Source organism: Notamacropus eugenii, chromosome 3 (genome assembly GCF_028372415.1).
Source record: "Notamacropus eugenii isolate mMacEug1 chromosome 3, mMacEug1.pri_v2, whole genome shotgun sequence".
Taxonomy (NCBI): domain Eukaryota; kingdom Metazoa; phylum Chordata; class Mammalia; order Diprotodontia; family Macropodidae; genus Notamacropus; species Notamacropus eugenii.
The window spans coordinates 21550937-21564879 of record NC_092874.1 but is presented as its reverse complement, the minus strand read 5'-3'; the positions used below and the strand labels follow the sequence as shown (position 1 = coordinate 21564879).

The window sequence follows — 13943 nt, the reverse complement described above, 5'->3', positions numbered from 1 at the left end:
ATCGACCTGAGGAGGTCAAATTCAAAAGCAAAGCCCAGGGTGGCCAAGAGAAGTGATCCTGGAGAGAGCAGGGAGCTGAAGGGATGGCAGCTATGACAAGGGAGAAAGTCATCCTGGTAGGACACTGTCCTTTTTGGTCCTTTCCCATTCCTGCCAAATCCAGACCTGCTGGCTCCTGCCTGAAGTGGAGAATTTGGGCAGATGGTCTCAGAGTGAGGACAGAAGCACAGCATGCCAGCAGGAAAGGCTTCTTCATCCCACTGAGGCACTGAGGATCTCAGTGACTTGACTGCTGCTCCTGTGGTTGGGTGGCCAGAGGAACTGCAGCGATTCTTCTGCATGTGAGGGGTGGCAGAGAAGGCGCCTGGGCCTGTGACAGTGATTTCCGAGTTATTTCCCAAAAGTATCACATGAGCTATTCTGATGACAGCTGGTCCACAAGAGGAAATCCTCAGGAGGCTTTGAACTCAGAGCTGGGGTATGATCAGCGTAGCCCACAAGGGGAGGGGCTGCTCTCTCTGTTACAGGGGCAGGACCACAGCATAGTCCCCACTACCCCCAGGGGGTCGGGCCTCTCCTGGGCCCAATTCAATCTTTCCCATCTTGGATCTGGCCTTGTAGGATATGTGAATTCTCCCCCTTCCTCCTCCTCCTTCTTCTCCTCTCCTCCCTCTCTCTCTCTCTCTCTCTCTCCTCTCTCTCTCTCTCCCTCCCTCCCTCCCTCTCCCTCCCTCTCTCTCTCTCCTCTCTCTCTCTCTTTCTCTCCTCTCTCTCTCTCTCCTCTCTCTCTCCTCTCTCTCTCCTCTCTCTCTCTCTCCCTCCCTCCCTCCCTCTCCCTCCCTCTCTCTCTCTCCTCTCTCTCTCTCTTTCTCTCCTCTCTCTCTCTCTCCTCTCTCTCTCCTCTCTCTCTCCTCTCTCTCTCTCTCTCTCTCTCTCTCTCTCCCTCCCTCTCCCTCCCTCTCCCTCTCCCTCTCCCTCTCTCTCTCTCTCTCTCTCTCTCACACACACACACACACACACACACACACACACACACACACACCCTTTTAAGTAAGCAGTCAAGTACAAAGTACTAAGGATTAACGATTTCTACTTAGAGCTTTCAGAAACTACATCTACTCCAGTGAATCCAAATGGAAGCTGGGTCTTTGGAACTTCAGAGTCTACATGGACACTGCAAGCTGTACTTTTCTGAGTTTCTCCTTCTGAAGGAGTTCTCTGACACCTCCTTTAAGAGCAGCCATAACAGCTCTTGGGAACGTGTTTTCTTTTAACTCCAAGATGCCCCAGCACTCACCCAGCAATTGATGCTTGTTCCACGATAAGCCAAAAACGCTTCCACACTCTGTAATGACAGGTGGAGACAGGGTGCTCATTCTCATTTGATGAATTTTAATAAACGTACTTTACTAGGTCAGCGCAGTGTCCTGAGAGCAGAGAATACTCTCCTTTTTATTTTTTGTACTCACAGCATCCATCATAGGAACTTACACACAGCAGGTGCTCACTAAATGCTGGCTGACAGCTGACCTGCAGGAGGCAGCAGGGTAGGGAGTCAGAGATGGTTTCATTCCATCAACAAACACGTATGAGACACCTACTACGGGCCCCACACTGTGGTAAGTGCTAAGGCATGCCAAAAAGAGGCAAAGACAACCCTTCTCATCAAGAAATTTACATTCTGATGCAAGTGACTTCATAGATTCCCATGATCTCATGGAGAGAAAGCTAACAGTAGCTGTGGAGACAGAAGGGAAGAAGTGGGAAAAGGTATGGAGGCCACCCAGGGACAAGGGGCAGAGGCAGAGGCACATCCTGTGGCAGCTGGAGGACTAGAGTGCTGGAAAGGGGCTTCAAACACCAGACAGAGGACTTGGCATTTGATCCCAGGGGTGTGGGACCTGCAGTCTTGAGGTCACATGTGGCCCTCTAGGTCCTCAGGTGAGGCCTTTTGACTGAGTCCATGTTTTTACAAAACCAGTCTATTTATTAAAGGGATTTGTTCTGTGAAGTTTGGGCTCAGTCTAAGGGCCACACTTGAGGACTTAGAGGGCTACATGTGGCCCCTGTGGTCTGCTCAGATGGTACCCGGGTAGTCTGACCCCTCACCTGTAAAACAGCATGTGCTGTAGACTAGGAATTGCCTGAGTCTGTCACTAAACCCTAGAGCTCATAGGGTAAAGCACAGAAATGTTGTAATAGCACTTTCAACCTCCTCTTCTCTCCGGGCTGTCCCCTGCTTCCTCAATTCTCACCATTCCACACTTTCGCCCAGTTACAAGCATTTCTCCATCCACCCACCTTGATGCTCAGCTCTAATAACTGAGCTTCTCTCATTGGTGGAAACAGTGACCACATCCCATAACATCACCTTTCCCCAGGAGCACAAACGATCTTCCCCAACAATGTACCCCCCACTCAGCACATCCTATCAGTCTGAGGTTTCAGGTAAAACAATCTACGGAGGACCCATGGATCTTTCATGTTCTGCTTCTCCCTCATCCTATGAATGCCAAGGGAAGAGGCCACCTTCTAGGTCATTGCATAAAATGAATCAAATTGGTAATGTCTATAATAAAAAAGATAATGCTCTCCCTAAAACTTCTATGGAGACAACAAAACACAGATTGATTTGCACTTGCACACACACACACACAACGAGGTCCGTTTCTACGTCTTCTTCAAGCTCTCAGAGCAGTTTAAACATGCCCACAATAAGTTTGCCACTAGTAATAAGAAATCAAGAGAGAACTGTACAGAAAGGGGAAGAAAAGCAGCCCAAACCACAGCCCATTCAGTCGCCGCTGTTTCCAGCTGATTCAAATAATCTCTGAAAACAGAAAAGTCTGAAAAAATTAAAAATCTTGTAGTTCTACAATTAGTTTGGGAGACACTGCAAACTTCAGCGCCTGATCCAGGGTAGACAAATGGCCCCTGTCTTTGTCATTTGGTGGTTGTCCACCTCACAGGCCTCTGGATTTCCTGCTGGGATGCTTCACCCTTCTACATCAGGGCCCTCTCCCATGGAGTCCAAGAAAAGAAAGAGCCAGCACTGCTGACACAGGGGCCTGGTCCAGGCTGCACGACCTTCTCTCAAGTTAGATGAAGGAGCTGTTAACTGACAATGCTGGTGTTCTCCCAGCACAAGTGATGTTGTTCCCTCCTGGCCAGGATGGCACCAAGGTTGAAAGCATAGGCTAACAGGAAATTCAAAATATTTTCCAAGTAGAGTTTTTAAGCTAATGTTCCAAGTAATGATTACTTCTTGTAATTCCAAGTTGAAAGAATAAGGATCTCATGATAGCCTGGAGGTGACCTGTATTTTTGAAAACTATGCAGCAAAGTACACACTTTGATATAAAACTCAATGTTTCTAACCAAGATGCAAAAGTTCAAGGAACCAACCAAGCAGGTGAGGGGCTATCTGCAGGTCAGTTTGTCCAGGAACTAGACTGGCTTGATTCAAAGAGGTTCAGGCATCAGAGGTAAGGTGGGGAGAGGATGGAGTCTACTTATGGGAAAGGAGGACCCAGCCAACAAAAGAGAGAAGCTTGAATTTAGCTCCTCTAAGTCCTGATGTGCTAACATGAGAGAAATGCTGACCTCCAGAAGAAGAGGTGGCCTTGGCACAGAGGACAGTGCAATGACCCCAAGCTGGGAAACCTCCTAGTCTGGTCCCTTCCCCTCAGGATACCAGGAAACATGGCAGAGAAGGTCCTCCCTTGGCATGAGATATCATAGGTCCTTGTCCTACCCAAAATAGCGTACTATGAACTCATTTAAAGTTAAGATCCAGCCCATGAAAAGCTACTTGGAAGAGGAGATGAAGTTCTGGTGCCAGGTTCAGAAAGTCAGATTTTGAAGACAGGCTACTTGGCCCTTTATCCCTCCAGGTCTCGTTCTATCTTCACAGGATGTATTCACCATGGGAGAAGTGATGCACAGACGTACTTAATAAAAGACACACTGTATTAGAACATAAGTTGATTGTCATCCAATATATAGGGACCACTGTCTCTCTGGAAGATTTCGTAGAATTAGCTCCTACTTCCATCTATGATCACCAGCTGCTAATAGGTGGTCCTCTGCTACTTGAAGAGGACACTCAATCCTTGGATCCCTCAAACATAACTATGATTATATCCAATCACAGACGATCCTGGCTCTGCAGTGTCCATGGGGCAGTCTTCCACAATGCCATAAAAACATAATTTATTTTTCAAACCTAGTATAAGTTGGTTTATTTGCATTAGAGACAGAAATCCAAGCGTCTATGAGCCAACCATGTGTCTTCCCATTAGTCACATTGTCTGGGGGTCTGTCCTGAGCCTCTCATCCACTCCTATTCTCATCAGCAGCTCCCCCGGATTCAGTGACTCCCCAGTCAACAGGTGCAGCTTCCCCTCCTGAGGGGCAGCCACGCCTCCAGCTGAGTGCTGGATATCTCTACTGGACACTCCCCAGGAATCTCCAATTCAAACTCATGCCTCCTTCTTTCTGTGTGAGGCAGCCCCCTTCTAGATACTCGGTTCTCCTCCTCAGTGGAATCATCTTCCCCTCTTCCCTCACCCTCAGGGCCACAGCTTATTAGCTGTACCTCTTTGAAGTGTCTGCATTGGCCCCTTCCTCTCCACTCGGAGGAAGTTGGTGGTACAGTGGATAGAGCGCTGGGCCCAGAGTCAGGAAGACTGAGTTCAAATCCAACTTCGGACACTCCCTAGCTGTGTGACTCTGGGCAAGTCACTTCACTGCTGTCTACCTCAATTTCCTCATCTGTGAGATGGGGATGATAGCACCTCTGTCCCAGGGTTTTAGGGGGGATCCAATGAGAAAATAATTATAAGGCACTCAGCATAGTGCCTGGTGCTTAATAAAGACTTATTTCCTAGCTCCTCCCTCTGCACTCCCCAATCCCTTCTCCACAGAGCAGCCAGTGACATTCCTAGGATGCTGGTCTGGTCACATCCCTGCCCACTCAGAAAGCCTCCGTAGCTCACTGCTGCCTTCAGAAAAGAGTACAGCCATCTCTCTGTTTGGCACACAGAGGCTGCCTTAACCATTCAAAATTATTTGATTAATTTTAACATTCTTTTCTTCTTAAATTTTGAGTTCTAAATTCTCTCCTGTTCTCCTGCCCCTCCTCCATTCACTGAAAAAGCAAACAAAATGATGTCACTTCATTCCACATGTAAAATCATGCAAGACGTTTTTCCATGTTAGCCATTTCACACCCCCTCCCCCAAAATAACCCTTTAACAGCAAGACGAGCTGCGCATCAGTTCTCTCTCATTTTTCATCATGAGTCATCTGGAATTGTTTTGGATCACTGTATTGATCAGAGCAGCTGAGTCTTTCACAGCTGATCATCACAACCACACTGCTCTTACTGAGCTAGGATTAAAACCAGAAATGCGTGTAATCCTTCAGGGGAAAAAATGGACATTCAATGAAACAGAAGACTCTCAACATCCTGGATGAAAAGATCAGAGCTGAAGAGAAAATCTAGAGACTCAAGAGAAGCGTACAAAGGTGAACAGGAAAGGGCAATCCTAAGAGACTTGGTAAATTTAAACTGTTGACATGCCTACACAGAAGATGATTCTTGTAACTCATAAGAACTTTCTCATTATTAGGCAATTAGAAGGGGTATATATAGACAGAGGGCACAGGTATGAGTTGAATATGAAGAGACATTATCTAAAAAGATAAAATTAAGAGATGAGAGAGGAATGTACTGGAAGAAAGGGAAAAGGAGAGGTAGAATGGGGTAAATTATCTCACATAAAAGAGGCATGAAAAAGCTTTTACAGTGGAGGGGAAGGGGAGGGGGTGTGAGTGAACCTAACTCATCAGAATTGGCTCACAGAGGGACTCAGCTGGGTATAAAAATCCATCTTACAGGAAAGTAGGAGGGGCAGGTGATGACAGAAGGGAGGCCAGACTGGGGGAGAGGGTAGTCAGAGGAGGGACAAGGTGAAAGGAGAGAGAGAGCAGAATGGACGGGGGGAGGGGCAGATAGGATGGAGGGAAATTCAGTTAGCAACACTAACTATGAAAACAATTTTGAAGCAAGTTTCTCTGATAAAGGCCTCTTTCCTCAAACATACAGAAAACTGAGTCAAATTTATAAAAATAAGAGCCATTCCCCAATCGATAAATGATCAAAAGATATGAACAGTTTTCACAGTTATCAAGTAATCAAAGCTATCTATAGCCATATCAAAAAAAGCTCTAACTCACTGTAGATTAGAGAAATGCAAATTAAAACAGTTCTGAGGGAATGCCTCATACCTCTTAGATTGGCTAGCAGGACAGAGTATGTGTGTCCTCTAGGAGATGTGTTAGAGGGTACATGGGAAAGATGAGACATGAATGCAACGAATGCACTGCTGGTGGAGTTGTGAACTAGAGCCCAAAGGGCGATAAGACCATGCAGGCCCCTCTGACTTAGCAACCCCACTGCTAGTCTGTATCCCAAAAGGAAAAGAACCTGGTGTTCAAAGACATTTGTATCAAGTCTTTTTTGATAAAAAGAATCGGAAATTGAGGATGCCCATCAGCTGGGGAATGGCTGAACAAACCGCTATGTGCTTATGAGGGAATACTGCGGTGTTATCAGAAATGATGAGCAGGCTTCTCTCACAAAGACTTCCACGAGCTGATGCAAAGGGAAACGTCCTGTGGACAAAGTCACAGCAATGATGCAAGAGGACTTGGCTACTCTCAGCAATGCAAAAATCTAAGACAATTCTGAAGCACTTCGGATCGGAACGCTCTCCATCCCCAGACAAAGAACTGGCGGTGTCTGGATGCAGACAGAAGCAGACATTTTCTTACTTTGTTTTTCTGGAGGATTTTTTTGGTCTGTGTTTCTTTCACAACACGACTAATAAGGAAATGTTTTGCACGACTACACATGTATAACCTATATCGAACTGCTTGCCATCTTAATAGGGGGGTGGGGATGGAGTGGGGAGGGAGGAAGGGAGAGAGTTTAGAATTCAGAGTTTTAAAAACAAATGTTACAAAATTGTTTTCACATGTAACTAAAATAGTAAATAAATTTTAAAAAGGAAAGAAAGAAATGAGGTTGTGAAAGGGCTGCTGGAGATGTTTCCGGAGCCATGACAACCCCAAAGTTACACATGCAACTTCCTTACGTAACCACAGTTTGGTTTCCTTGGCAACCAGGCTCGGTCCCTACATGCCCTGCCCTGAGCCAGTTGGGTGCATGGCTTGTGCCCTCGCACTCATATTTCTGAAAGAGGCCCTGATAGTACCCCCCCACACACACCCCAGGAGCAGAAAGCTTCACTGTTTTAACACTCAGCTGCATGGAGAATGCAAAATATTATAGACGGCTCATTCTGCGGGTCTCCCAGCCAAGGAAGAAGAAGCATCAAACAGCACCAAGGCCAAGTGCAAAAAGAACTGGCTTTTCCTGTTCCATCACTGAAGCGGTGAGCCGATCTGCTGTCAGCTTACAGACCAATTCTGGAATAAACAACCAACCGTAAAATCATTTTGTTTCTTAGCTGTTTAAGGTAATTAAAGTTTTCATTTGGTGAATCTCCTTCCTTTGTTTTCTGCATAACATTGCACAAAATCTGAAAATGTTCCATCCCTGGTCCAGTGATCTGACCTGATACAGGCTGATGCCCCCATGTGTGAGTGAGACTCAGAAGCAGAGTCCTGGAGTATAGAAACACCCGGAGGACAGCTCTCCCAAAGGAAGGCTGCCTCTGGCTGTGCTTCCTACCCAGGATGAGCATGGTGCGGTCATGTTCACTTTCTAACTCTGCTGGGGACACGCAGGGCATGGGGACAGCATCTTTTAAAATAAAGGAGACATGGAAGGAGACTTCTGCAAGAAAGGGGAGAAAGGCTGACTGCCCTCCTGTCTCCAGAGCACACTGGGAGTCAAACAGAATCCCTCAGAAATGGGAGAAACGAATTAAGGACATGAAGGAGCCTGCCAGCTATGCTCATTCACAGGTCATGACTCAGGGCTGTGGTGCAGGCCCTGCCTGGCCCTCCAAATGGTGGCTGGACAGTCACCTGCTGAGGATGCAGCCCACTGACTTCTCCCTGGGCATGGGCAGTGCCAATGGATAAGGCCCTTTCTCTACATCTCAGAGGGGCCTCCCATGGGGAAGGTGTTATTCCCCATGGTGCTGGGATTTCATCAGCGTCGGTATTCCCTACCCTGACACAGACCCAGTCCCTGGGCAACGGCAGAAGGCCTCAGAACTATCCGTAAAAATGTGTTGTCTCCTATATTTCAACAGAATTGACTTCCTTTGTCATCCAAGGCACTGAACAGCAGGATTCTGAGAAGGCTCCATCAGCTACCCCAGAGTGACGTCCCCAGGGGTCCCAGATACGACCCCTGAGACTGAGATTCCTGAAAAATTCTACACCGTGCAGCCAAATGGTAGGTGAACCTCTGAAGCTGGTTGCATCACTCTCACAAGGAGAAGCCCACATTCAGGCTAGACGTGGGCATCAAACGACCTCAGGATCTGGGTACCAACGGTCCCCTGAACAAACCAAGCAGTGGGTACCTGGTAATCTTCAAAGACACATTAGGAAACCCTGAAACACAATGCACACCTATGTGTGAAACGTTTTAAATCCCTAGTTTGCAACTTAAAACCTTTTTAAAAAACATTACAAGACACTGACAACATTAAGACCATTTCAATTCATTGAACTTCAGATATCTGTGAAAAACTGACACCAATACGTTCGTAATTCTTGAGGTCGAAGCAGTTTATAATTTTCAAAATGCTTTCACACACATTATTGCACTTGGTCCAAGTCCCATAAAATTTTTGCCAGTTACAATGAGGCAAATCAAGCAGGGACGTAATGTTATAAATTAATCTATATTCACGTATATGAGATCATAAACATATACAAAATGTGTGCAATTTAGCATGAGCATACTGAAAGTCTTCTTGAAAGATTTACATACTCCCTTATTATGAAATTCCATGATCTCTACTCTTACCTCCCATGAACCCAGATGAACGAAAACTTCAAGCTCCCGTGCTCAAACAAGGGCCGACAACTTTAAAAATGCCCATCAGTCTATTATAACAAACACACACGCAGGCAGTTAGGGGGCATCATAGTGCACAGAGCATTGGGCCTGCAATCAAAAGACTCATCTTCCTGAGTTCAAATCCAGCTTCAGACACTTACCAGCTGTGTGACTCTGGACAAGTCACTTCACCCTGTTTGCCTCAGTTTCCTCATCTGAAAAAATGAGCTGGAGAAGAAAATGACAAACTGCTCCACAAGAAAACCCAAAATGGGGCCATGAAGAGTCAGCCACAACAAAACGTACACGCACGCCCACTTCAAATCTAAAAGCAGCCCATCACATATCTTCCGCAGACCCACCAACAACAGGTTCTGCTCCAGGTCCATCCCTCTTCCCCAAGTGGGCTGGCTGGGTTACAGTTAGGTCACTAGAGTAAGTTCCTTCCTAAAACCGTTTTGTTAACAAGGCAGACTCTCTGGTTCTATCCAGGTCCTTGTTCTATCAAACTACAACGTGCATGACAAGGTCCCTGCCCACAACAGCTGTGCCTGGGATGACAGCACCTGGGAGACAAAGGGCTAAGGATGATTCCACTGGTAGAGGGAGCTCTGGGAGGAGGAAAGTCCCTCCACCAATGCAGCTGTTGCCCCTTCTACAGTTAAGGGTCAGAAAGGTACCCAAGAGCCAGGGACAGGAGAAGCAGGACTTAAACCCAGGATTTCCTGACTCCAAGGATGCAAAGAGAAAACAGTCTCCTGGGAGAGGGAGAGGGAGAGGAAGTGACGAGTTCAAAGATAAGCTTCTCATCTAGTTACAAGAGGGCTAAAGAAGACATGGAGGGTGTGAGATCACAAAGGACAAAGGCCGGGGAGCCAGGCCATGGCATCCCTGAAGTCCTGGCTGGCACAAGAAGGCTCTGTCTTGTCCCAGAGCTCACAGAGAGTAAAGTCATGAACAGAGGTTTTCTTCATTGCTGGAAGAGGGCTGGCCTGCTGGGGAAGGGGAAAAGGGGGCCCAGCAGAAACCCTCCACCACAGGGACCCTGGGAGGCAGAGGGGATGACCTCAGACATACGGCAGAGAGAACAAGCTGCCCCAACTTTGGCGGGGATGGCTGGGGCAAAGCTCTGCTCACCCAGGGCTAGTTGTGACTGAGAAGGCCTCCCAGGTGGGATCAGGATCTGGATCCAGATCCATCCTAGGCCACCCAGGTGAAGGATGTCCTCATCAGGTGAAACCAATAAGGAGGCTGAGAATGATCCAGACCAGAGGAAAGAAGGGCCTGGCATGGGAGTGGGGGTAGCTGGGTGAGGGAAGAGAAGGAGCCCACCACTGGACACAGGGTGGAGGCAGGATTACCTAGACTGGCTAATGATGGGATCTGAGGGCATGGGGCAAAGGTGGGCAGAGAGCCCAGCCCAGGATGGAGAAGAACCCAGAGGTGCCCATGAAAACAGCCAAGTTTGGAGCTCTCAGCGGATCTTCATGTGGAATAAATGAGATTGGGGTGGGGTGTCTACACTAGTGTTCTGCTTTCTTGAGTTGCTTTATTAAAAATTTAATTTATAGGCTTACTTAATTTGCAGGAAGAAGCATAAATAGCCTCTCGCAAATGTCAGATGAGATTGAAGCCTCCTCCCTTCCCCAAGCCCTATCAGCCACAACTTTTCAAGCAGGTGGAACCATGTTCAAAACAAGTCTGGGGTGGGCAAAGGGGGAGTCTGAGCCAGAACCAAAGGATCATTAGTCACTTCTAAAGTCCCTGGGTCTAAGCTGAGCAAGCACCTTCCTCACAGCCATCCTGTGATGGAATGGACCATCATTCTTTCACAGATTTGCACACTCAGAGGCTCAGAGAGGGCCAGAGCCCTGCTCACCATCACACAGCAAGGCTCCAACTCGAGGGACTCCCCTTCATGACCCTATCCCAGGCATTTGCAGGGGGAGGGGTACTCAGGTGGACTTTACCCACTTGCTCCCATGTCCCAAGATGGGGGGAAGTCTTATGGGGCCTACATTTTCATATTTCCCCATTGTTCAAAATAAGCCTATGGCTCTCAGATTCCGTCATGTGGACACTCCCTCCAGTTGAGCAGGTCACACTACACCCCTAAAGTGGACCACTTCCTCCTGATCGTGGCAGTGGAGAAGCCAGACCATCTGCCTCTATCTCTCCCCTGCTCCCAGATCATGCTGCCTGCCTTTCACCTCCCCTGACAATCCTCTGGTCCTGGCTTCCAATCACTCACAATCTGCTTGACCTCAGGCAGATCACTGAATTGCCTTGGGCCTCAGTTTCCTCATCCTGTATGATGAGGAGCTGGGGAGGGCCCAGAGGCAGCCTTGCGCTGCTTGCCATTAGCCTCTGGAAAACAGGGAGAAGCAGAATTCTGGTTGGTTTTTTAGTGAGTCAGTGACATGACGCACACAAAGTTCTTTGTGTGAATTTCCCATAGATTTGTGGGTAGGCATGTTGCCATCATCTTCACTCCCCCAGGAAGCTAAGAGCCCTGAGGACAGGGGCTGTTTGACTCCCTGGCACCAGGCAGGATTTGGCAGACAGCAGGCACTCTGACTTGAAAGATGACAAAGGGGGAAGTGTCCGGCCTTGAGGCCCTTCCACTCTATAAGGGTGTCCATCCATCAGTCTGGAGGAGGCACCTACAGCCAGTGGTCAGAGAGGCCTGGGATCGAGTCTGTATGTCCCTGAATCCAAGACACAGCTCAGATGCATTAGGATCACCAATGTGCATTGCAAGAGGAGAAAGAACAGCTCTGGGGGAAGGGGTCGCCTATTTTATAGTTGAGGAAACTGATGTTGCAGTTCTGTGGCCACAGCCAGGAAGTATGTATAGTGGCTGGATTTGAACCCAGGTCCTCATGCCTCTAGGTGCTATGGCACCCCCCCCCCCCACCTGTCTGAGGAGCTTCCTAAGCCTGTCCCCCATCTGTAAAGCTGACTTCTAGTAGGGGAGGTTGGGGGAAGGGAAATCTCCTGGGAAAGGGGACTGGAGCCTGCCAGATGGCAGTGGGGGCTGTGGGGGGGGGAGGGGTGGGCTTTGAGTACAAGGGATGGGAGAGGGAATGAGCCCCTGGGCAGTAGATAGGTCACCCTTTACCTCTGAGAAGAGCCTCCATTTCTGAAGTCTAGATGACCATTACTAAGGATACTAGGAGAGGTGCATGACCCGACAAGGAGGCTACCGCTGGCGCCACCTCACAGGCCTGGGCAGACTGTGATTGATGGTATTAAAGCAAACAACCCAATACCCCCACCTTCCCAATGAGAAGAATCCAAATGGAGAAGCTTTGTCTGGGCCACTGAAAACAGAGTCAGTGCTTTTCCTGTGGTCTTTTCTGACAAGAGGAACAGGGACCCAAAGCACCCTGGCAGCCCGGCCTCTTCAGGCCGCCTCGATCCCCCCAGTGCCACTGTCACAGGAGAAATGTCCAAGAAGCCAAATGCTCACTGGACCTGCCCTCGAGAAGAGCTGCAGAGCCCCCCACCCCTCGGCCAGGCCTCACATATGTGTGACGGACGCCTCTCACTGAAGGAGGCCCTCAGAAGAGAGCTGAAGCTCCCTCAGACAATAGGGTCAAGGCCAGGGCGACCCCAGCGATGGCTCACGGAATATCTGGAGCCTCTCCCTAATGTGTATCTCAGAAAGACTCATCAACTGAGAGTGAGAGTCTCCTGATACTGACCCTGAGCCACGGTGGCCACCAAACATGGACGTTCAGGTCTGAGGAAACCAGGAATGGTGACACAGGCTTCCTTGGCATAGTCAGGCCAAGCAGGCCTCTTCACCAGTCACCTCCCTCATCTCCCCTTGGGTGACCAGCCTCCCCACACAGCATCCCCTGTCCCATCTCCACACCTGGGCACATGGTACACATGGCAGTGACGGGCAGTGCACAGACCAGGACCTACCTACGGCAGGAGCATCATATTCATCCCCGAGCAGAATTTCAGGAGCGGAGTACGCAAGAGACCCACAACTTGTGGTGAGCTTCTTTCCAGGCTGAAATTTGTTGCTAAAGCCAAAGTCTGTGAGCTTCACAAGTCCTTGTTTTTCAAAAAAGACCACATTCTCAGGCTTCAAGTCTCTGTGGACGACATGGAGCTTGTGGCAGTAAGATATAGCATGAACTATCTGAGCAAAGTACTTCTTGGCGAGGTCTTCATTAAGACCCTCCTCATGTTTCATGATGTAGTCAAACATGTCTCCCCCATCTCCGAGCTCGAGGATAAGGTAAAGCTTGGTCTGAGTGTCAATGACCTCGTACAGGCGCACGATGTTGGGGTGCTGCACCAGTTTCATGCAGCGGACTTCTTGGAAGAGGTGCCCAGTGGCCAGAGTGTCCAGCTTGGTCTTGTCAATGACTTTCACGGCCACTTTTTCACCCGTAAAAACGTGCCTGGCAAGTTTGACCACAGCAAAGTGGCCTCTGCCCAGGGTTTTATCCAGGTCATACAAGCCAGCGATTTTTCCATCATACCCTCTCTTAAAACCAGCCATGCTGTTCCAGGGGAGGAAAGGACGCTCAGAGCGCCTGCTGCTGCCAGGTTTTTCTCATAGAAGACTCTCTGATGAAAAGAAATCGCCCATGTTTGCTGTCCCCAAACACATCTGCAAGACAAGGAGAGAGAAAAATGACTACTGGTAATCCTGTCTGTACTGGGCCATTTGGGACTGGCACTTCTGGACCAACAAGAACCATGCATTCTCATTCTCTACGAATAAAAGCCTTTTAAGACATGAAACAGGAGCATGTTACAAGAATCAATGGCTCAGCTTGACAATACCCTAAATAACCTTGACATACTTCCATCTGCACTGACTCATGAGAATTCAAAAGCCATAGAAAAATTAGACTTTCACTAAGTATTACTT

The 13943-nt window shown here is 48.3% G+C and overlaps 1 protein-coding gene across 1 annotated transcript in view; it reads right to left on the bottom strand.

Annotated features, from left to right (window-relative positions):
• SNRK (SNF related kinase) overlaps window positions 1-13943 on the bottom strand; it is a 46777-nt gene that overhangs the window by 14712 nt on the left and 18122 nt on the right. The window contains exon 2 of the mRNA XM_072651080.1: window positions 12980-13679. Within this exon, the coding sequence (XP_072507181.1) occupies window positions 12980-13568 (589 nt within the window). The 5' untranslated portion in view covers window positions 13569-13679. The remainder of the gene's footprint in view (window positions 1-12979; window positions 13680-13943) is intronic.